The sequence below is a fragment of the Maniola hyperantus genome, chromosome 9, assembly GCF_902806685.2.
Source record: "Maniola hyperantus chromosome 9, iAphHyp1.2, whole genome shotgun sequence".
Lineage (NCBI taxonomy): Eukaryota > Metazoa > Arthropoda > Insecta > Lepidoptera > Nymphalidae > Maniola > Maniola hyperantus.
The window spans coordinates 8,323,923-8,344,942 of NC_048544.1; the positions used below are offsets into that span (position 1 = coordinate 8,323,923).

The 21,020-nt window shown below is 43.2% G+C and overlaps 1 protein-coding gene and 1 long non-coding RNA gene across 7 annotated transcripts in view; one reads left to right on the forward strand and one right to left on the reverse strand.

Moving 5' to 3' along the window:
- LOC117985232 (phosphatidylinositol-3,5-bisphosphate 3-phosphatase MTMR3) overlaps window positions 1–21,020 on the reverse strand; it is a 64,603-nt gene that overhangs the window by 5,447 nt on the left and 38,136 nt on the right. For 4 of the 6 annotated variants that reach the window (XM_069500748.1, XM_069500745.1, XM_069500744.1 and 1 more), the window contains 18 exons: window positions 20,658–20,831; window positions 18,052–18,227; window positions 15,085–15,280; window positions 13,775–13,914; window positions 12,463–12,640; window positions 11,581–11,777; window positions 10,940–11,132; window positions 9,454–9,639; window positions 8,537–8,707; window positions 7,716–7,845; window positions 7,285–7,387; window positions 6,642–6,789; window positions 5,524–5,799; window positions 4,730–5,036; window positions 3,569–3,736; window positions 2,356–2,567; window positions 1,785–1,880; window positions 220–434 (listed from right to left, as the gene is read on the reverse strand). In XM_069500748.1, the coding sequence (XP_069356849.1) occupies window positions 220–434; window positions 1,785–1,880; window positions 2,356–2,567; window positions 3,569–3,736; window positions 4,730–5,036; window positions 5,524–5,799; window positions 6,642–6,789; window positions 7,285–7,387; window positions 7,716–7,845; window positions 8,537–8,707; window positions 9,454–9,639; window positions 10,940–11,132; window positions 11,581–11,777; window positions 12,463–12,640; window positions 13,775–13,914; window positions 15,085–15,280; window positions 18,052–18,227; window positions 20,658–20,810 (3,245 nt within the window). In that variant the 5' untranslated portion in view covers window positions 20,811–20,831. Of the gene's footprint in view, window positions 1–219; window positions 435–1,784; window positions 1,881–2,355; window positions 2,568–3,568; window positions 3,737–4,729; window positions 5,037–5,523; window positions 5,800–6,641; window positions 6,790–7,284; window positions 7,388–7,715; window positions 7,846–8,536; window positions 8,708–9,453; window positions 9,640–10,939; window positions 11,133–11,580; window positions 11,778–12,462; window positions 12,641–13,774; window positions 13,915–15,084; window positions 15,281–18,051; window positions 18,228–20,488; window positions 20,551–20,657; window positions 20,832–21,020 lie in introns of those variants that run through there. The other 2 variants (XM_069500747.1, XM_069500749.1) reach the window with 2 other exon arrangements.
- Window positions 7,001–21,020, forward strand: part of LOC138402779 (uncharacterized) — a 135,967-nt gene continuing 121,947 nt past the window's right edge. The window contains exon 1 of the long non-coding RNA XR_011237113.1: window positions 7,001–7,030. This is a non-coding gene — a long non-coding RNA (uncharacterized lncRNA). The remainder of the gene's footprint in view (window positions 7,031–21,020) is intronic.

The window sequence follows — 21,020 nt, forward strand, 5'->3', positions numbered from 1 at the left end:
CAAAATGATAGCTAGCGGTTTCAGACAATTTTTACAAAAGGGTAAACCCCCTATTGAGTATATTTTAATACAAACGGAAGACAAACCGAGAGAGATCAAACCGCTCGGTCTAGAAACTTGAGTATGTTTTCTTCACAACATAGACCCTAATTTAAGAAAGACTTTTCAGAAATTCCATTTGAGCCAAGTTGGGGCGAAATCAGGCGCAACGTGTCTCACCGGCAGTGGTGGCGGCGCCGCGCCAGCCAGAACTGATTGCGGCAGTGCTGACAGCGAGGTGCGGCGCTGTCGGGCAGCCACAGCACGCCGCGCGCCTCCTCGCCCACCTCCACTTCGGACGCGCTGCCGCTGCTGCTCCCGCTAGCCGCGCCGCTGCTGCTACCGCTGCGCAGACTGCGCCGAACGACGCCGTTCTTGTTGCTGTTGCCTGCCGCCTGCAACGTACATTCTACTTGTTTTTGCGTGGATAAGAGCGAGCCTAAATGCGTACTGTAGTACCCGGCAGTATTGTACATCGACCTTTAGAAGAGATAGCGGTTTGGTAAAGCGTTGTCTCTGTCGTTGAGACCGATAAAATGTCACATAGGTATGAGTGACAGAAACAACGCTCTACAAAGCTGAAATCTCATTCTAAAGGTCGATGTACAATATTTCTTGCCGGCTACTGTACGTTTAGTTACCTAAGTGACGTCAGTGCCACGTACTGCACACTGTAGCACTACAGTATGAATGGGGATCCACAGGCAAACCACCCTCTGAGATCAGTTTTGCAAGAGGTCCGGCCAATGCGAGCTATAAAGTTTCTTACTTAGGAGGATTCATGTTTACAAAACAATATACATTTTTTTAATTATGGCGTTTGACAGCTCAGTATATCCGGTTTCACAGATGATACTGTTCAGGATTGCCGCGGCCATCAGAATAATACGGCCGCGTGAAGGAGGTGGCGCGGTGCGAACGTCCGCGGAGGTATAACGCGACCGCGGACGGACCAACGGACTTTCACTCACACGACAACGAAAAGTGAACACGTCAGACGAATCTGTGTCTTAATTAATTAATAGTTGTTCTCTTTACTAATAAAATACTTATAACGTATAATACAGTGCATTATTATTTTGGACGCCGAGAAATCCCTTAACAATACGTGCAGGGCACTTGGCTCCACTAATACTATCTCTATGGATCCCCAGTACGATAGGACAAGATAAATAAAAGGAAAAGCTGACTGATTGGCTAACTGACTGATCTATCAACGCACAGCTTAAACGACTGGACGGATCGGGCTGAAATTTGGCATGCAGATAGCTATTATGACGTAGACATCCGCTAAAAATGAAATTTTTGAAAATTCAATGCCTAAGAGGGTAAAAAAGGGGTTTGAAATTTGTATTATCCACGAGGACGAAGTCGTGAGCATAAGCCACAAATATATATATATTTTTTAAATTCAGATGCAAGTTCATCCTGCAATCTCACCTGGTGGTAAGTGATGATACAGTCTAAGATGGAAGCGGGCTAACCTGGATTATTTAACCCATACCTCTGGTTACTACACGACATCGTACCTGAACGGCAAATCGCTTGGCGGTGGCCACGGTCCAAGCTTCCCATCAGACCAAACCAGAGGAAATTTAGAAATTATAAAATTCCAAATGTCCCCTGCTGGGAATTGAATTCCGTACCATACTAATAATAAGACCATAGCCCTCACCACTGCGCTAGGGAGGCCCTCAAAACAAAGTACACTACTACCGGTATCTCAAATGAGACACTCGTGGTACCTGTGGGTGCGGGGGCGGAGGCGGCGGCGCGGGCGACGCGCGGCGCAGCGCCTCGCGCGCTTCACGTAGCTGTCCTCGTAAGTCTTCCACCACTTTCTGTGGGACCAGTTTAAACTTACTACAGTACCCGGCAGGAAATATTGTACATCAACCTTTAGAAAGAGAGAGCGTAGAGTTGTAGAGCGTTGTCTCTGTCGTTGAGACCGACAAAACGTCACGTAGGTATGAGTACAGAGACGACGCTCTACAAAGCCGAAATCTCATTCTAAAGGTAGATGTACAATATTTTTTGCCAGCTACTGTACACGTTTGGACCACTATTTTTTAAGTATAGTCCGCGACAGGTTGAGATGGCAATCGGGGTATGAGGCGGGAGAAGCCTCGCTCACGTAATTTTAAAAATTCACCCCCTAAAGAGATAAATAGGGGTTTGAAAGTTATGCAGTCCACGTGGACGAAGTCGCGTGAATACACTAGTTATACATATTCATAGGTATTTATGAAAAAACTGGCGCGACGTTCTCATTTTTATAGGGTGTGGTGCGTGATACAAGTGTGGAGGTGGACTCACCTTCTGGTAAAGTATGATCTGGTGCAGGCGCGCCTGCAGCGGGTCGGCGGCGGGCGGCAGACCGTCCAGCGAGTCGGCGTGCGTGCGCGCCCCCGCGCCGCACACGCAGCGCACGCGCACCGCGCCCGCACCCGTCTCGCCTCCCTCGCCCGCGCCGCACGCGCCGCACCAGCACGCGCTGCTTGATGACGACGGCTCCGTTGCACTACCTGCTGAATAATATGATTTATGAATTGGTGAAAGCTGTGACAGCTTAGTGGTTAACACATTCGCCTCCTAATCGGAGATCCGGAGTTCGATCCCAGGCACGCGTCTCTAACTGTTCAGAGTTATGTGCGTTTTAAGTAATCAAATAATACTAATTGCTTTAGCGGTGAAGGAAAACCTCGTGAGGAAACCTGTAGGTATGCCTGGGAGTTCTCCATAATGTTCTCAAAGGTGTGTGAACTGTGGAGTCTTCCAATCCGCACTGAGCCAGCGTGGTGGCTATGGCCAAATGAGAAGGGTTTGGCCATACTCGTGCGCAGTAGTGAGCCGGCGATGGTTTGATGATGATATGAGTTGTAGTAATCATACAAGGATAAAAACTTGTTGCGTTTAGCGTGTAAGAAAGAGCGTGTAAGTGGACCTTCAGGTTAAAAAAATAAGCCCGCTATCTTTGATTCGAAAATAAACGTCATTTTCCTAATCAGCACTCCGATAAACTTCATAAATGTCACCCATAGCGAATTCTTCAAAAATTTAAACAATAAATCCGGCAGCCATCTTGGATTTAAGAATAAACGTCATTTTCGTAATCCGAATCCCGTAAACCTCGGAAATAACACTCATATTAATCACAGAATTAGTAGTCACTCATGAGCCTAGTGAGAACACAGCCATCTTGGAATTGAGAAAGGATGGTTTTGCTGAATCTGATTCCCGAAAACCTCAGAAATTACACTCATATTATTGATCACGTTAGTAGGAGGTCACTCATGAGCATAGTGAGAACACAGCCATCTTGGATTTGAGAATGGATGTTTTTGCTGAATTTGAACCCCCAAAACCTCGGAAATGACACTCATTAGTTACATTACAGAGTTAGTTGGGAAGTCACTTAAGAGCCTGGCGAGATCACACCTTCGGGCATTATATGAGGATTATTAAGGCTGTTTTGTTAATGTTGTTCTGGTGTGATAATGTAGATGTGTGATGTGGTAGGATGCCTTACCGCTGCCGTTCCCGTTGGCACAGACGCAGGTGCAGTGCGGGCAGGCCTGGCAGGGCGCGCGGCGCGGCGACGCGGGGCACAACGTGAGCTGGCTCGCCACGCGCGTGCTGCAGCTCGCCGCGCCCTCGCCCTCGCTCTCCGAGCTGGCACCGCTTGAAGACGCGCCACCTATGTTAATGAGAAGTGAGTTTATCAAGTGAGAACAGCTACAATTCTTTTATGGGATAAAACAGCTTAAATGAATTAACTACAGAACATGCTCCACGGCCATTTTCGCCTTTATTGCCTCTTGCCACTAAAGCTGTGTTGACACGAAAATAAATGGACCGACTACACTTGAATAGATACCTACTTGTATCGTGACAACTAGCAATCCTAATACACCCAGACGACGTTCATCCGATCAGCCCCCCAATTGTGTAAGAATAACCATTTCATGGCTATCGCAATCGTCAGAATTCTGCCCTTTGATTGGCTGTGAAAAAATGTAAACAGCGAATCAACCAATCAAATGGCAGAATTTATTGACGATTGCGATAGCCATGAAATGGTTATTCTTACACAATTGGGGGGCTGATCTAGCTAGGACCACGGTCCATTTATTTTGTACCTTTTTTAGGGTTCCGTACCTCAAAAGGAAAAACGGAACCCTTATACGATCACTTTGCTGTCTGTCTGTCTGTCTGTCTGTCTGTCTGTCTGTCTGTCTGTCTGTCAAGAATCACACAAAAAAATTTAAATTGTGGTCAAGAACTAATAATTAGTATTTCCAATATTCGAAGTAAGATAACTATATCAAGTGGGGTAATATGAAAGGGCTTTACCTGTGCATTCTAAAACAGATTTTTATTTATTTTATGCATCATAGTTTTTGACTTATCGTACAAAATGTTGAAAAAATACGACTGTAGTACGGAACCCTCGGTGTGCGAGCCTGACTCGCACTTGGCTGGTTTTTATTGAAACGATTGGGTTATATTATTTGTCATTTGTCACTTTTTCAGTTCGACCGTTTTGCATCTTTTGTACTACATATTCTGCGGAATTTCTTTCGTGATTTTTAAATTTCCTTCATCAAGCGGCACGTGTAGAATTTATGTCAATAACATTTTGAGAATATTGGACGAATATTTTACAAAGTAGAAAAAGTAAGGTACTCACCATTCAAATCAACGGCTAAGAACTTCGTAGCAATATCTTCCAAGCCGTTCACAGCACCGTTGCTCACTTGGTCCGCTTCCCTGTTGTGATTCGTCAGTTCGTTCACAACGTTGTGGTTGACCATATCTCCTTCCGTGGAATTGTGATTGTCCATGGGGGTCTCCTGCAGCCGAAGAGTTGCAGGTTCGAGGCGGTTCTGGGGAGAGTTCTCGGGGATGTCGAAGCCCGTGGACGATTGGTTACTGGACTCTGATATGGATCGCCACGTTATGCTTATGTTTCGCGTCCTTGCGGATTCTCTTGCTGCCTGTGGGATTCATAAAATTTATCAATTATGTTAGTCAGTAGGGCCTGCCGACAGCAGTGAAAATTTTGATTCGGTTAGTTGTTTTTTTTAATTTTCAAATTAATTGTAGTACTTATCAAAAATTAGAGGTACATAACTGTTATTGCACGCGCAATCATACGCGCAACACGTCACACATATACTATTAACAATATTATGTCGGTGACGCGACCTTAATATTTTTAGCCATCGCAAATCGCCCAACAAAATAAATTGCCATTCAATAGGTTTTAAAAATACATAGTTCATTCTACAAACAGAAGTGACAGATTAATGGATAATACGACTAGCACGCCCAGTTAGTTTCAAGCCTGTTAGGGGTCCCTCCAGTACCTTAAACCAGCTTAGGGGACTGGTTTAAGAATAATAAGCATACCCAAAACTGGCAAAAACATGCTAGCACGAAGTAAAGTTTGTGCTGAATATCCTTACCATTTCATACACTTACCTCGGCCATGCCGATAACATCAGTGTAAGTGTCGCATACGAAAACCGGCGGCTCTTCAGGCGTGTCCACTTCCGCCACTCGAACACTGTCCGCGATATCGGCTTCCCCATTCACTGTCACGTGGTTCGATCCCATAGCGATGGGAGTAATTTCAGACTTGTCCTCTTCCAGCGAGGCCGTGGGCGCGGCGACTATTTCACGTTCAAGAGATGACGAGTTACTGGTAATGTCCCGCAATCGATTGTTTTCGAAGTGGTCAGGATGTAGGCCGTCGACCTTGAAATGGTTGATATTGTTAATGTTTTGTTTTTATTGTTATTAATAGGCATTATTATTGTAGTATTCAAATATCCCCTCTATTTGTAGGGTTCCGTAGTAGACGGAATGACACACATCATGTAAACCCTAGTGATTTTTCGTTGTATCAAAAGCAGACTTGCTAAACATTCCCTATTTTGATAATAAAAATTATAAAAACCAGGAACCCATATAGTTTCGTGCAGTCAGTGTGTCCATCGATTTGGCACTGTTGTAGAAACTTGTTACCCCTACATATAGGTGTATCTTCTAATTATGTTGTTACCCCTACATATAGGTGTATCTTCTAATTATGTTGTTACCCCTACATATAGGTGTATCTTCTAATTATGAATAAATCTCCTGAATATAAAAAAAACAGAAAGATATTTTAAAATCATTATGAATTGTCTCACACGTGCACACACGCACGTACGCACACATGCACGCACATACACACGCTCGCATAAACGCAAGCACGCACTAACATTCTGACACTCACAGTTTAAGTTGGATTAGGTAATACAAGATACTTAAATATACAAAAAGAAAAACCCAGAATCAATCATTGACTGCCTCATCAACACCCAGCCCAAATGCTTGTAGAAAGCTGAAATTTAGCTGAGGTTACCATATATAATGTGGAAATTCTTCTTTAGCATAAACTCTTATCTTTTTCTCTGTCTCTCTCTCTCTCTCTAAGAGATAAGAATTACGCGAATGCCATCGAAGAGATATTTTTCCGGTCTCATGACCAAGTGAGCCCGGCCTGCTATTGCACGCACACGCGCACGCATGCACGCACGCACAAAAACACACACCTGGTCCGTGTCAGTGTCGGTGTCGGCGCGTAGCTGGTCCACGCCGCTGTCGGTGAGCGCGGATCGCAGCGGTTCTGTGCGCACGCCCGCTTCACTCTCACGCTCGCTGTCCACACCGCTCGTACCGTTCACCGCCAGCGACAGCTTCCTGTATAATCCATACATATTATAAAATGTTACAGCATGTCTGACTGTCCGTCTGTCATCTTTTCACGGCCCATCCACAATACACATCGACGAAAATGCTTGCATTCCGGAGACGGAAGTGTTTATCTCGGAAAAAAAAAGTTCCCATGATATTTTAACAAAATTAATTCCACGCGGACAAAGACTATCTAATACTATTCATAATAGGGATGTTGCCTATGTCAAAAATAAATAATTTCTTAGTAATTATTAAATAGAGGGCCTTCCAAAGTACGTAAAATCCACGTCCTTTGTTAGTTTTGTGTGATAACTATTCTAAATTATCGATTAAACTAAAAAAGCACGTCAAATGATTGTGACGTCACATACCAGTATTTCATAGAAGCTCGGATACTAAGCGCGTTTAGAAGTTCGATAAAAAGTTACTGATTTGATTAGTTGTCAAATACCGTATTTCCCTTTATAAGATACAGATCTAGAATCTAGTAAAACTTACATGACATCAGGCGCCAGGCTAGGATCGCTACACCGTCTTTGTGCTGTCCGTTTTTCTCCCTCGATTAGCAGATTATCACAGGATCTAGTTTTCGTCATTAAACCTAAAAAAACGTACGATAAGTTCAGCGGGTTGCGATGCTGAAATTGCAATGGACAGAGCTCAAAAACCCTAGAAGTTGGCTTTTCAAGCTGCTAGAATGGCGACCTCGCACCGGACAGCGCAGCTTTAGAAGACCCTTCATTAGGTGGACAGACGTGATAAATGAGTCGCAGGGAGCCGCTGGATTCAAGCGGCGCAACGGCGACTGGGGCGCGTGGAAGTCCTTACAAGGAACCTATGTCCAGCAGTGGACGTCTGTCGGTTGATAATGATGAATGGTTCCCTCCCCGATTGCCATTTCAATCTGTCGCGTACTATAGTTAGCTTACCATTGTGGTGAGGCGAAGGCGCTGGCGCAGGCGGTGCGGCGGCCGGCTCGCGCGCGGTGGGCTCGCGCTCGCCGCGCGTCAGCCCCCACCACACCTGCATCGTGCGCACGCTGCACTCCGGCCATATCACCTGCAACAAAACAACGACAAAATGTATTTCATCATTTTTATGATATTGTTTTTACCTACACTTCATGGACATTTCTAAATAATAATATAATACATATCACTCTCACTGGCAGCAAGCGAACCGTGGCCTAGCGGTCAAGGCGTTTGGTGCAACCTCAGAAGACGTAGGTTCGAATCCTGCCGGTTCCGCAATTTTTGATATGTATTTTAAATTATTTAGGAACAACAAAACGGTTGCGTGTATCCTTTTATTTTGGTAGAAAAATAAATAAAAAGCCATACGAACATTAAATTGACAGTTACCCTCGTCCACAAACTAAATGTCGCTCAGCGCGCTATGGAGCGAGCTATTTTGGGTATCACTCTAAGGGATAAAATCCGGAACGAGGAAATTCGCAGCGACATAGCTCAAAGGATTAGCAAGCTGAAGTGGCAATGGGCAGGTGATGTATGTCGCAGAACCGACGGCGATGGGGCAGACGTGTTCTGAAGTGGAGACCGCGTACCGGTAAGCGCAGAGTGGGACGACCTCCAGCCCCCTGGACCGATGACCTGAAGGTGGTGGGGAGTTGATGGATGAGGAAGGCGGAGGACCGTGTTTGGTGGCGGGTGGACGCAAACAGGCTGATGGATTGGATTGGATTGGACAATAAATTGTATGCACACATGTTTTTCGTGTATATTTATAGTACCTGGTCATGCTGCAAGTGCGGCGAGTAGAGATGGTTGCGGTAGGCGGGCGCCTGCAGCAGGTGCCACACCTGCGCCGTGGTGTCGGCCGCGCGGCAGTCGGCGCGCTCGCGGCTCGTGTTGCACAGGAACGTGCCGAACATGCACGAGTGCACGTGCGTAGCCAACTTTATCTAAACAAGTTTATACAACGTGAGTTACAAACGCTAATAGTCGATTGTTCAACAAGGGACTAAAATGAGTCATTTCAGAGATGAGTTCCTGAGTGTCCTGAGTTAAACACTACGATTGTGAGGAAATGAAGCAGTAATAAGCGACAGCGACCTGTGAGTGAGCTTTGTCTTAGTTTACCTCTTCTGGTCAATGCATATGCTCTAGCTATACAACTTAACGAGCATGAAAAGGGAACAGAAGTTAGGTCCAGTTGCATGACAGGAGGTCTATGGGCTCACCCATCTTCCGAATTCATTTCCGTAATTTTTTAAGTTCCGAATTCGCGGTCTTATAAAGTACTAGCTGAAGTCCGGTATGCATCGCATGTATGGATTTGTAAGAGTGTTAGAAGTTGTATAGAAGCAGGCGTTACTTTGCGGAAATCCATGCTTTTAAGCTTTTGGTTCATTGTTGAGTGTTAGAAGTTGCATTTTTGTTTATATTATTTTTTATTTAATGGCTTATATATAGCTTCACCGGGAAGCCTCATTGAACTCGAAGCTTCAGGAGTATCATCTGATAGACAACAGGCAACCACAGTTTTTTTTAGTTCCTAGATGATTTAGAAGTTTTGGTATCTACTAGCTGAAGTTCAGTATGATCTACAATTGAATGTGTTAAGCATTTTTTTGTTTATATTATTTTTTTACTTATCTTCAGCCGCAATGTTCATACCTAAGTTGTAGTGAATAGTGAATAGCCTCACCAGGTAGGCCTCGTTGAACTCGAAGCTCCAGGGGTACTGCACCATCATCTGGTAGACGACGTGCAGCCACTGCAGAAAGATGGGCGAGCGCTCGTTGGGGTCCTCTGCGCCGAACTGGTGCCCGCACCGGTCTGCAAACTTGTGTCCAAACTCGAGCCACTCCCTCTCGACGAGTATGCGGAACCCCTGGAACAATAATATAATAATATTATGAACTTCAGCTATGATAGCCTAGTGGTTAGGACGTCCGCCTTCTAATCGGAGCTTGAGGGTTCGATCCCGGGCACGCACCTCTAACTTTTCGGAATAGGCTACTTGACAATTTTTTTAAGTTGGTCTTAAATGGTTAATATTTGTCCTATTATATCAAAAAAATTAACACTATATTTTTTTGCGCCCTAAAAACCGTAAAACTTTAATTTAAAAAAATATTTTTCTTAGACAGGTGAAAACACTGTCGGCCATGTTTGGCCGATAGATTATCTGTGCTCTGACGTCATGCATTTGTAAACAACAGTATAACCACGAGGGTTATACTTGCATGACGTCAGAGCACAGATAATCTATCGGCCAAACATGGCCGACAGTGTTTTCACCTGTCTAAGAAAAATATTTTTTTAAATTAAAGTTTTACGGTTTTTAGGGCGCAAAAAAATATAGTGTTAATTTTTTTGATATAATAGGACAAATATTAACCATTTAAGACCAACTTAAAAAAATTGTCAAGTAGCCTATTATGTGTGTTTAAGTAATTAAATATGCCTTACTTTAACGGTGAAGGAAAACATCGTGAGGAAACTTGCATGCCTGCGAGTTCTCCATAACGGCCATGAGTTGATCATAATGAAGCGTAAAGCTTGTGTTAGAAGGCGAGGTAGGTACGACACTAGTGCAACGGTTTGTGGAGTGGAGTTTGAACCGCCGACTGAGTAAATATATAGGTGACGAATTATTGTGTTTTATTTGACTCGGCTCGGCGAAGAACCTAGTAGATGTCAACTTTTTTTACTATTATAAAATAGGTTTGCGCTTGACGACAATCATGCTTAATAAAAAGCAATGATGAGTTCTAGATCAGAGCGCACTTGCCTAGAAGATGCCTATACAGTGTTTGTGTTGTTTCCGATTGACTATGCTGCGTAGGCCCTACTGGCCGCTACAGCGTCACCGGGGAGGGTGGCGAGCGCGAAGCTCCGTCTGGGGGTGGTCCTATTCAGTCCTGACTTGAAGGTATTTATAGTACGCGACTGGTCGAGATAGCAATAGGGGAGGGAGCACCCCGCACACCTGCACAACCCCCGTGCTAACCCGGTGCGGGCGAGCGCGGGTCACGTGCGGGTGTGCGGAGCGTTCTCCTGCCTCATACCTCGATTAAGATTTTAACCTGTCGCGTATACGTGGCAGGAAACACGAACGCCGGAAAGGCATTTCTACACCTTAGCGGTTCGTATCACGAACGTTTGAGGGTCAAAGCTTTGTGGGTCACCTGCAGCGTGCGGTAGTAAGGGTCGAGGATGAGCTGCGCGGCGGCCACGAGCTGCGGCGTGCGGTCCCAGCCGTCCGAGCAGTGCACGAGCACGGGGCGGCCCGCGTGCGCCGCGCGTGCCACCGCCACTGCCGCGCGCGTCACGCCGCACACGTACTGCGGCCACAGCGTGCGCTCCAGGTTGCTATGCCAGCTGGACAGAAGCTTTCACTGAACGGACACTGAACACACTCGACAACTTCGTATAAAAGTCGAAATAAACGGCGAGGGAATCGAGCGAGCTAACATAGAGGGTATTTGATGGGTTTTTAAAAATTATTCTACGTTAATCACAGATGTCTAAGGACTCTAACGAAAATGTATATTTTACGTTCTAAAACATATAGTGCAAGAAATACGAAAACAAAAAATATTATTTAAATATCCTGCGACAATGCTTTTCCTGACAATATGGCGCCTCATATGTTGACTACTGTTTAGACTACGAAAAAGTGATAAAATAGTTCCGACACGCCACAACACGCAAATATGTTTCCGGCCTTATACTACAACTACTCCCGTAATTAGAGCTCTGAACGCTTTTGGCAGATTATTATCGCGTTTGAGTCTCGAATGATCTCGAAAAATAGCGCGGCACTCACTTGGGCTGCTCCGGCGGCTCGGCGGCGAGGTCCCGCATCTGCTGGAAGCTCTTGCGCACGTGGTGGATGTTGGGCAGGCTCATGAACTGGATGTCCGCGGCCGGGTAGTACTGCGCGCACTCGCAGCCGCCGCCGCGCGCGCGGTTCGTCACCGCCGACGCGTACGAGCGCGCGTCCACTATCAGCAGCTTCAGTTGCTGCAACGAAACGAAATTATCATATCATTTTCCGTACTTCCCGTGGTATAGGCGTTTTTCCATTAGCCGGCACCGGCTAAAGGTTACTACATGCGTAACGTGCACGAGACGGGACGGGACGAGAGGCTTTCTTGAACTAATATTGGATAACTAGAACATCCCGTCCCGTCCGTTTTCGAGTTACCCATTACCAACTCAATAAATCCTCCAGTCCCGTCCCGTGCACGTTACGTATGCAAAGACCTTAACAAAGAGGGAAAATGAAATGGTGTCAAATTATATGCACTCGTGTTTCCACTGCCTTGTAATGGATGCCGCTGGCGCTGGAACTGCAAGCTTTCCAGTTCCTGTCAGCTGGCAGCCTGGTATGGTGTACCCAATAACGTGAACTATTATATCAGCGTGCTTGTGTGCGTGGAGGCTGTATGAGGAGCAGGCATTATTAGCCAGCAGGCCAAAAACTTCCGTATACGGACGGTGATGTATGTAATTTTGTACAGTGTTTTGTTCGCTAGCTCCTCTATTTAATTCCATGGGCGTAGTCTCTAGCGCCCCCCCCCCCCCCCCCCCTCCCCCTATCAAGCTTTCTTTTGACACCTTAAATTAATCAATGCGCAGAAATTACCGAACTTTACGTAACCGCCAAAATTTACGGGGATTACAAAATAAAATATGTCAATCTCACTTTGTTAGGAGTGGGTCGGTCCTGGTTGCAGGCGGAGACGAAGGCGGCTAGCAGGCGCTCGTCCTCGCTGGAGCGCCAGCCGAACCAGCCCACCTCGGGCTGCGACGAGCGCGCGATCACCGCGCCCGTGCCGCGGTGCCGCCACACCACGGCGGGGATGCGCCGCATGGCGCGGAACCTGCCGTACAAACAAATCATTCACATTAATAAGCCTTCACTTATAGTCTTCGAACAGTGTGTAGCCAGTGATACCATATGGATCCGAGAAATAGAATAGAATAGAATAGAATGTTTTTTTATTCATGTAAACTTTTTACAAGTGCTTATGAATAGTCAGGTAGTTTTAATTTACCACTGGTTCGGAATGCCGTTCCTACCGAGAAGAACCAGCAAGAAACTCGGCGGTTGCCTTGTTGAAATGTTCGCTAACTATGGGCTTCATAAGAAAGCTCAGAGTCACTCAGTGAGCGATGGAGAGAGCTTTGCTTGGAGTTACTCTACGTGATCAAATCAGAAATAAGGAGATCCGTAGGAGAACCAGAGTAACGGATATAGCTCAGCGGGTGGCGAAGCTGAAGTGATTGCCACTGGGCAGGGCACATAGTACGAAAAACCGATAGACGTTGGCGTCCCAAGGTGCTGGAATGGCGGCCCCTTACTAGGTGGACGGACGACATCAGGCGAGTCGCAGGGAGCCGCTGGATTCAGGTGGCACGTGGAAGTTTCTACAAGAGACTAATGCCCAGCAGTGGACGTCTATCGGTTGATGATGATGAGCCTTTACTTTACTACTAAATCCGCCGTCCGCGTGGTGTGCAGTTATTTTAAATTCCCTGGGAACTATTTGATTTTCCGAAAGAAAAATAGACTATGACTGTTCGTCTCCGTGATATGTATGGTATTTTTGGATACAATAACAATGTAGCAATAATTTAGCGACATCACAGATAAATTAAAAAATAATTAATAAATTTTTAATTTAGTCCATTAGTCGTGTAATATGCGGAAAAATCTGGGAGTCCACCGCATTACTATCCCAAGAACTTCTTATTCTGAGAGGAGACCCGTGGTCAGTAATGAGCCAGCAATAGGTTGATCATGATGATGATGATGATGATGATATTTAAATGTCCTACAGTACGCGGCAGAAAATATTGTGCATCGACCTTTAGATAGAGATAGCGGTTTCGTAGAGTGTTGTCTCTGTTGTCGTTGAGACAGACAAAACGTATGAGTGACCGAGACAACGCTCTACAAAGCCGAGAACTCATTGTAAAGGTGGATGTACAATATTTATTGCCGCCTACTGTACCTCGCGACAGAGTCTAGATCCTCGTCGCAGATGGAAGCAGGCACGATGAGCAGCGGTGGGTAGGAGGGGCATAGCTTGTACTCCGAATTTACGGCCGTCACACGCCACGCGCCTTTAGTGGTGAAACCGAGCCGCTCCAACTGAAAGAAGAGAAGAGCTTAAAATTATTGTATTGTTTTTATACAGTTTTATTTATAAACATAAACATTGAGGTCCATTCAATTCAATCTCTAAACTAAACTAACAGGTCTAAATCTAGTGCTATCCTTTTCCGCAAGCAACATTATGAAAGGGATAGCAATAGATTTAGATGTGCCATTTAGAGATTGTGAATAGGTCTAAATCTAGTGCTATCCTTTTCCGCAAGCAACATTATGAAAGGGATAGCAATAGATTTAGACAGACAGACAGACTGACACTTTCGAATTTATAATTATAGTATGGAAGTATGGATAAGCATTAAGCATGTAAATATGTAAACTAAGATAAATACATACGTAATTTTTAAGTATAAAAAATAAATATTTATCGCCGCTTTGTTGCGATGCACTTTCGACCTAACGATAATGTCATTACTTTTGTGATAAGTATACGCGACAAGTCGAGATGACAAACGAGAGGGGACGCCCCGCACACCTGCACAGCCCGCGCGCTAACCCGGTACGGGCGAGCGCAGGAGACGTCCGGCTGTATCGGGCATCCCCCCGATTCGCACTCCGATTGTCATCTCAACCTGTCGCGGACTATACCTACATTGGTATTATTTTTAAAAGTCTGATCAAAATTAAGCTCAATTAGGAACATTATGTAACTTCGATGACAATGCGATATGTTAGGTACCTACCACCATGGGTGTGATCTCATGATGGAGCCAAAAGGTGATCATAGGAACTTCGCAACATAACTGCTACGTGTTTGAGCTCATTGGAATTGTCTTACATACTGGAGGACTAGCTTATGCTCGAGACTTCGTCCGCGTGGACCACACAAATTTCTAACCCCAATTTTACCCCCTTATGGCTTGAATTTTCAAAAATCCTTTCTTAGCTTATGTCTACGTCATAAACTGTTGCCAAATTTAAGCCTGATCCGTCCAGTAGTGTTAGCTGTGCGTTGATAGATCAGTCAGTCAGTCAGTAAGTCAGCATTTCCTTTTATAAGTATATATAGATGTCCAGCCCGTCCAGGGTCTCATGGTCGGTGTCGGGAGGTGGTCATAGGAATCTGTAACGTCAACGGTACAAACTCCTCCTACTCCAGGCACAAGCTTAGTTGAAGGGCAAAGGAGAATATAAATTTAAAAAAAACACCTCAGGTCCGAACCAACTTCGTTGCGGGGCGTGCGACGCCCGCATGAGGGCTCTATGGACGGACGTCGGGGGCTGCTCCTTCGCCCAGGCTGCGTACGCCGCGGCGAAGGTCTCTTGCAGGGAGCCGATAGGTACTAAGGCCATGTTCAGTCTTCTCCACCATTCTATGCATTGGTCGCCTGTGTTGAACGCACATCTGAAAAAAATACATAAAGTAACATAACATAACATATTGCACGCTAATAGGCAGAATTTGGCTGTACCTTTTTGTTTTGTAATATCTGCACTGTTTACCCTTATTCGCAATAAAGAAATTTGAATTGAATTGAATTGAATTGAAAGTACATAAAGTTACAGGATTGTGGACTGTCATTTATTGAGGGTCTAATTGTTCTTTAGTTGTTTATAAAGGAGTGACCTAGAACCATAAATGTATAGGTAACGTTGAATCGAGTGCTCTGAATACCCACTTATAGCAAATAGATAAAAAAAACATTGGCCATATAAAAAGAAAGAAAACAGTAAAAAAAATCTTTTGCATCAGTTTGCATCTTTGATAGACAACGCCTTGGACTCAATGGACAATGTGGCCAACGTGTATCATTTTAGATACGCATCGTACTCGTATAAACATCCATGTGCAAAAATGATAAACTAACAACAAAAATACAGTCTACAGTCGCAGATAGATTTTGTTGCCTTCATTTGCGACTTGTTAGCACGGTCAATAAACTTTGGCGACGCGACAAGCATTGAAAATGCATACCTAAATGCTGAATAGCTAAAACTGAACAATCTTTACAACGTATATATTTGTATTTATCGCGTCATTGCATATCTTGTGTCAGCGATTGTGATTTGTTTTGTTTGGCATTTTTATTTATTCTTTTCTTACCAGGCTGACGGAGTTAAAAAAAAAACATTCACAGATGTTGAGAGAATGAGTGATGATTAACACATTATATTGACATGAAGCATTGAAAGTAAACAGAAAAGAGAGACTTGGAAACAACTTGGTTAAAGTTTAAACAAGGTATTGCAACGCCTGTGTAATGTTTATTTCAATATGTGTACAAACCGTTTTCTTCTCTTGTGTAACAGCTTTGTAATCGCAAACAACTTTACCCATAAAATAGCTTATAATAATATTGTTTGTCCAAGAATGCTAATTAAATATTATACTTTTATAAAAATAACTCAATGCTTTATCATAAATTCTATAATAAATAAAATAAATAATAAAATAAAATCTATTCATAAATTAACTAGCTTTTGCTTTTGCCGGGACTTCGTCCGCTTGAATTGAGGTTTTGAGGTGAGAAACACTTTTTCCAGGCCTCTAGATTTTTTTACTGAACTCTAAAAACTGAACTCCAAGGTTTGAAAATATTTTCTGCCGATAATTATTTTTCTAGAACGTAGGTACCTATAGTCCGCGAGAGGTCTAGATAGCAATCGGGGTATGAGGCGGGGGAGGGGGACGCCCCGCACACCCGCACGTCACCCGCGCTCGCCCGCAGCGGGTCAGCGCGAGGACTGTGCGGGTGTGTAGGGCGTCCCCTTCCCCGATTGCCATCTTGACCTGTCACATACTATCCATCCATACTAATATTATAAATGCGAAAGTGTGTCTGTCTGTCTATCTGTCTGTCTGTCTGTCTGTCTTGTCTGCCAGCTTTTAACGGCCCAGCAGTTTGACCGTTTTCGATGAAATTTAGTACATAGTTAGCTTACATCCCGGGGTAAGACATAGGTTACTTTTTATCCCGGAAAATTAAAGAGTTCCCACGGGATTTTTAAGAACCTAAATCCACGCGGACGATGTCGCGGGCATCAACTAGTACTTAATATTGTTGACAACTGACTAGAGTGACCTAGTTATTAAAATTGTTGTACTTAATAACAATAGAAAACAAAAACCTAATTATATAAGATAGCAACAAAAATAATGAAAGCAGTTCAAAGTCAACTTATCGTAATATTATCGCCGAAGGAAAATTTACGTACCTACATATTACTAGGTATGTAATCGTACTTTCTTTATTCTGCGATACTGCGACTATTTTTTTTATCAGTCAATGGTCCCAATTTAGTTGAAGATACAGGGTTTCTGTGGCCAATGTAAGACCCAGATACATTTAATTATTCAACTTGTACCTACATACCAAATTGCCAACATTTGTTTAAATATGCACTTTACTTGTACCATTTCTACCGACTCTACCTAAAAGACCAGAAACCAGCTGATAACATAGGAATACTGCACCTCACAAGGAACACCGAATACTAACAGAATACAACATTTGTACGTAACGCATCTTGTGAGCCGGTTGCAGACTAACAGCTAAGCTATGTCGAAGTTAAATTAAGCTAAGCTAACTATACCTAATTAATAAATAGAACGCGCTCACACACACACACACACACACACACACACACACACACACACACACACACACTAGCGTAATAAATACTTTTCTGAAGAATAATTACCTATATTTATATACAGTCGTTTTTTGTTTATACATACAAATTACAATCAAAATGTCAGTTATATGCTAACGTCAATTTTTCTTCTTGAACTAAGCAATTTTTATTTGCATTATTTACTTAATTTTAGAGGCCAGCGACGATTCACACTCAGTGTTCAACACTGAATGATAGTCACAGACACAGACTACAGTGTATAAAGGGTCACAGAGCTTATTTGACATTGGTTGGTTCTACATTACTGCTTCACTAAGTGATATTAAAATAAATTTTCGTAGCAAACGTTCTATGGATTAAAAATAAATGTCAAATGAGCTATCATTCATTCATGATTCAGTCTTGATCACTGACTTCGCAAATCACCCCGCAGGACAAATAAAGACGAGTGTAGCAGTACAGCTAGAAGCCGCGTTAGACACGTCTCGCATTTTCTGACAAAAGTTTAAGGCATTTTTCAGCAATGATGCAGGAACTTACTTGAGTTGACGGCCATGTTTACATAATATGATAAGGCAGAGTAGGTCGCGTATCTCCAAGGCGTCTATCAGCCGCAGGGGGACTGAAGCGCCGGGGCCGCTTCTCCGCCGGGGTTGCAAGTGAAGCCTGTAGTTGGACATCGCGATTGTGCCGCCATCAGCCGTTCGGCCCACCCACTGCGGAGAGAGCACCTTATTGTTATGATACCTTGGTATGTAGTTTCAGAAAGACTTAGAAAAAAATCTATAAATGAAAGTTGAAACAGGGACGGTGAGGGGCATCGCAATTTCTATAGCCAAATTCTTAATTGGTCTAACTAACTCTAAAGTTCCTGAAAAGTATTCGTCAAAAGTAAGTTTCGTTTAAAAATAAAATATTTACAGTACGAGAATATTTTAAGTTCTGCTGTAGTATTTAAAGTTCGCTATGCCGAATACTAAAACGACTCTTAATGCTAAGAGCTCCTAAAATGTTAAATGTTTTTTAAAAAGTTTTTGTAAAAAGACAAGGTGTTTACCATGGAGAGTTAAGCCAACATATCACGTCAGGAAACCCTGACATACAAATATTTTGACAAAGTAGGTAGTACATTTTACTTTTGGCATTAGCTGTACAAAATGCTGAAATAAATGCGAGCCTGGAGCACTGAAATTGCTATAAACAATTGAGTATGTATACAGCTGTTACATTATGTACAATGTAGGTACATAAGTTCTACATACCAACAATAAAATCCAGTTCATTATCTTAAACAGTCGAGCTGTTAGTCTTACTATCTTAATTGCTCAATAATAATTTATTAAAATTGTGTATTGCATGGTAACGCGATAATGACACACAAATCAACTCAAACTTTTTCCAATTGAATGGAAGAAGGTACCGATTATTCAATAATATTAGTTAAATTCTATCCCTGGTAGCTCATAATCACTACTATGAGCATAGACTTATTATGAAATACTTATGCCCATTAAAAATGAAATAATTTCGTTTCTTTATATAATACTAGCTGATGCCCGCGACTTCGTCCGCGAGGATTTACATTATTCAAAATCCCGCGGGAGCTCTTTAATTTTCCGGGATAAAAAGTAACCTATGTGTTAATCCAGGGTATAATCTATCTCTATTCCAAATTTCATCCAAATTCGTTAAGCTGTTTTTGCGTGATTGAGTAACAAACATCCAAACATCCACACTTTTACATTTATAATAGTAGGATTTGTCTAATTTTAGTATTTGTTGTTCAAGTACAGCGGATATAACTGAAGTTATACACAAGTTTCAGTTTCTATTATGTAACTGTTGTTGACATTATATAGCGTCAAATTCAATTTCCACTTTAGCCCCCCATTTCATATGGGAGGTCATCACTTTACATATTATGTTTAAATTTGAAGTAATTTACTTTCAGTGATTCAGAAATTATGGCTGGAAATTCAGGCTGTGACAGACGGACGGACAAGTGCAATTTCACTCAAGTACCTACTCAGAGACCTCGCCTCGCTCGGTCAATGATGTCTATATGTCATTGCTATAAAATACTTCCCGTTGCGAAATTGGCTACTAACTATACTTGTATTTTGTTTAAAAATAAAACCTTAAATTCAACCAATAAAAGGAGTGTTACTCCCGCTTACAACGGCAGCATCAAGAGTAAAGGTGGCTGTATTCTACTGAATAGAGATAAAGGGTGTGACGTATTCAATGAACTTGCAATTTCAATAGCATTTGAACGTACAAACGATTAAAACCTAAGGGTTCGTTCAACCTGCTGCACTAGACCCAGAGACCTTAAGCATCACACGACGCGATATCTGTACGATATTTAATAGCTTTTGCTAGTAACTGCGACTGAATAATTCGCTAATCAATAGCAGATTTATGCTATTCAATCATTTTAATTCTCCGAATATGTTAAGTAATTATACCACGTTAGTAAAGTGCCTACATATATAACTGTTTCAGACAGCGAATTTTAAAGTGTAAATGTCTAGGAAGTTATAATTATTAATCAAAGATGAAAAATATGTAAAAAAAAGATTTTATTCTTTGACACAAAGTTCTGGACGGCTTTTATCGGATTTTATAAAAATAGAAGCATATTTTTAATGCTTTATTTTTTTCTATTTTTGTACACAACAGAAAAGACTATTTATTATACTAGTGAAAAGCAATCCCGCTAATCACTGAATGGGTCAAATCCATACAAGATCACATCTCATGGAAACTCCGAGCGTCCAGAGATTAAACATCGGGACTGATACACATAAATCCCTAAACATATTTCCATGTGGACAAAGTCAAGAGCATAATCCAGTTTTTTTATATATATTATCTTCAAACTTCAATAGATTTGTGCAGGACAAAATCCATTGAATATACATATGAATAATGTATTGAATCAAATATTATTCGAGAATGGCCTGGTATAGCTCACCTGTATAAATTCACCGCATATAGGCGAGAACCCAGCATCGAGTCCAGGTTCATCGTAGTGCGTCCGCATTGTCTTCAATAAATTTGTGCAGGACAAAATCCATTGAAGATATACAAATGAATAATATCTTGACCCAAATATTATTCGAGAATGGCCTGGTATAACTCACCTGTATAAATTCACCGCATATAGGCGAGAACCCAGCATCGAGTCCAGGTTCGTCGTAATGCGTCCGTAAGCGCGGGTAGAGGTCGGAGGCGCGCACGCGGTGCGGTGGGGGCTCGGGCTGCGGCGGCGTGCGGTACCGCTCGCGCTCGCTCATGTCGCTCGACGTCGCTGCCACCTGGCCAAACAACAATCGCAATATCACTACCCATGTTATAAATGTATCATAGATTTTGGGGTCCCCAGGTGCTGGAAATGCGACATCGCACCGGAAGGCGCAGCGTTGGAAGACCCCCCACAAGGTGGACGGACGACATTAGACGAGTCGCAGGGAGCCGCTGGATTCAGGCGCGCGGTGCAAGACCGT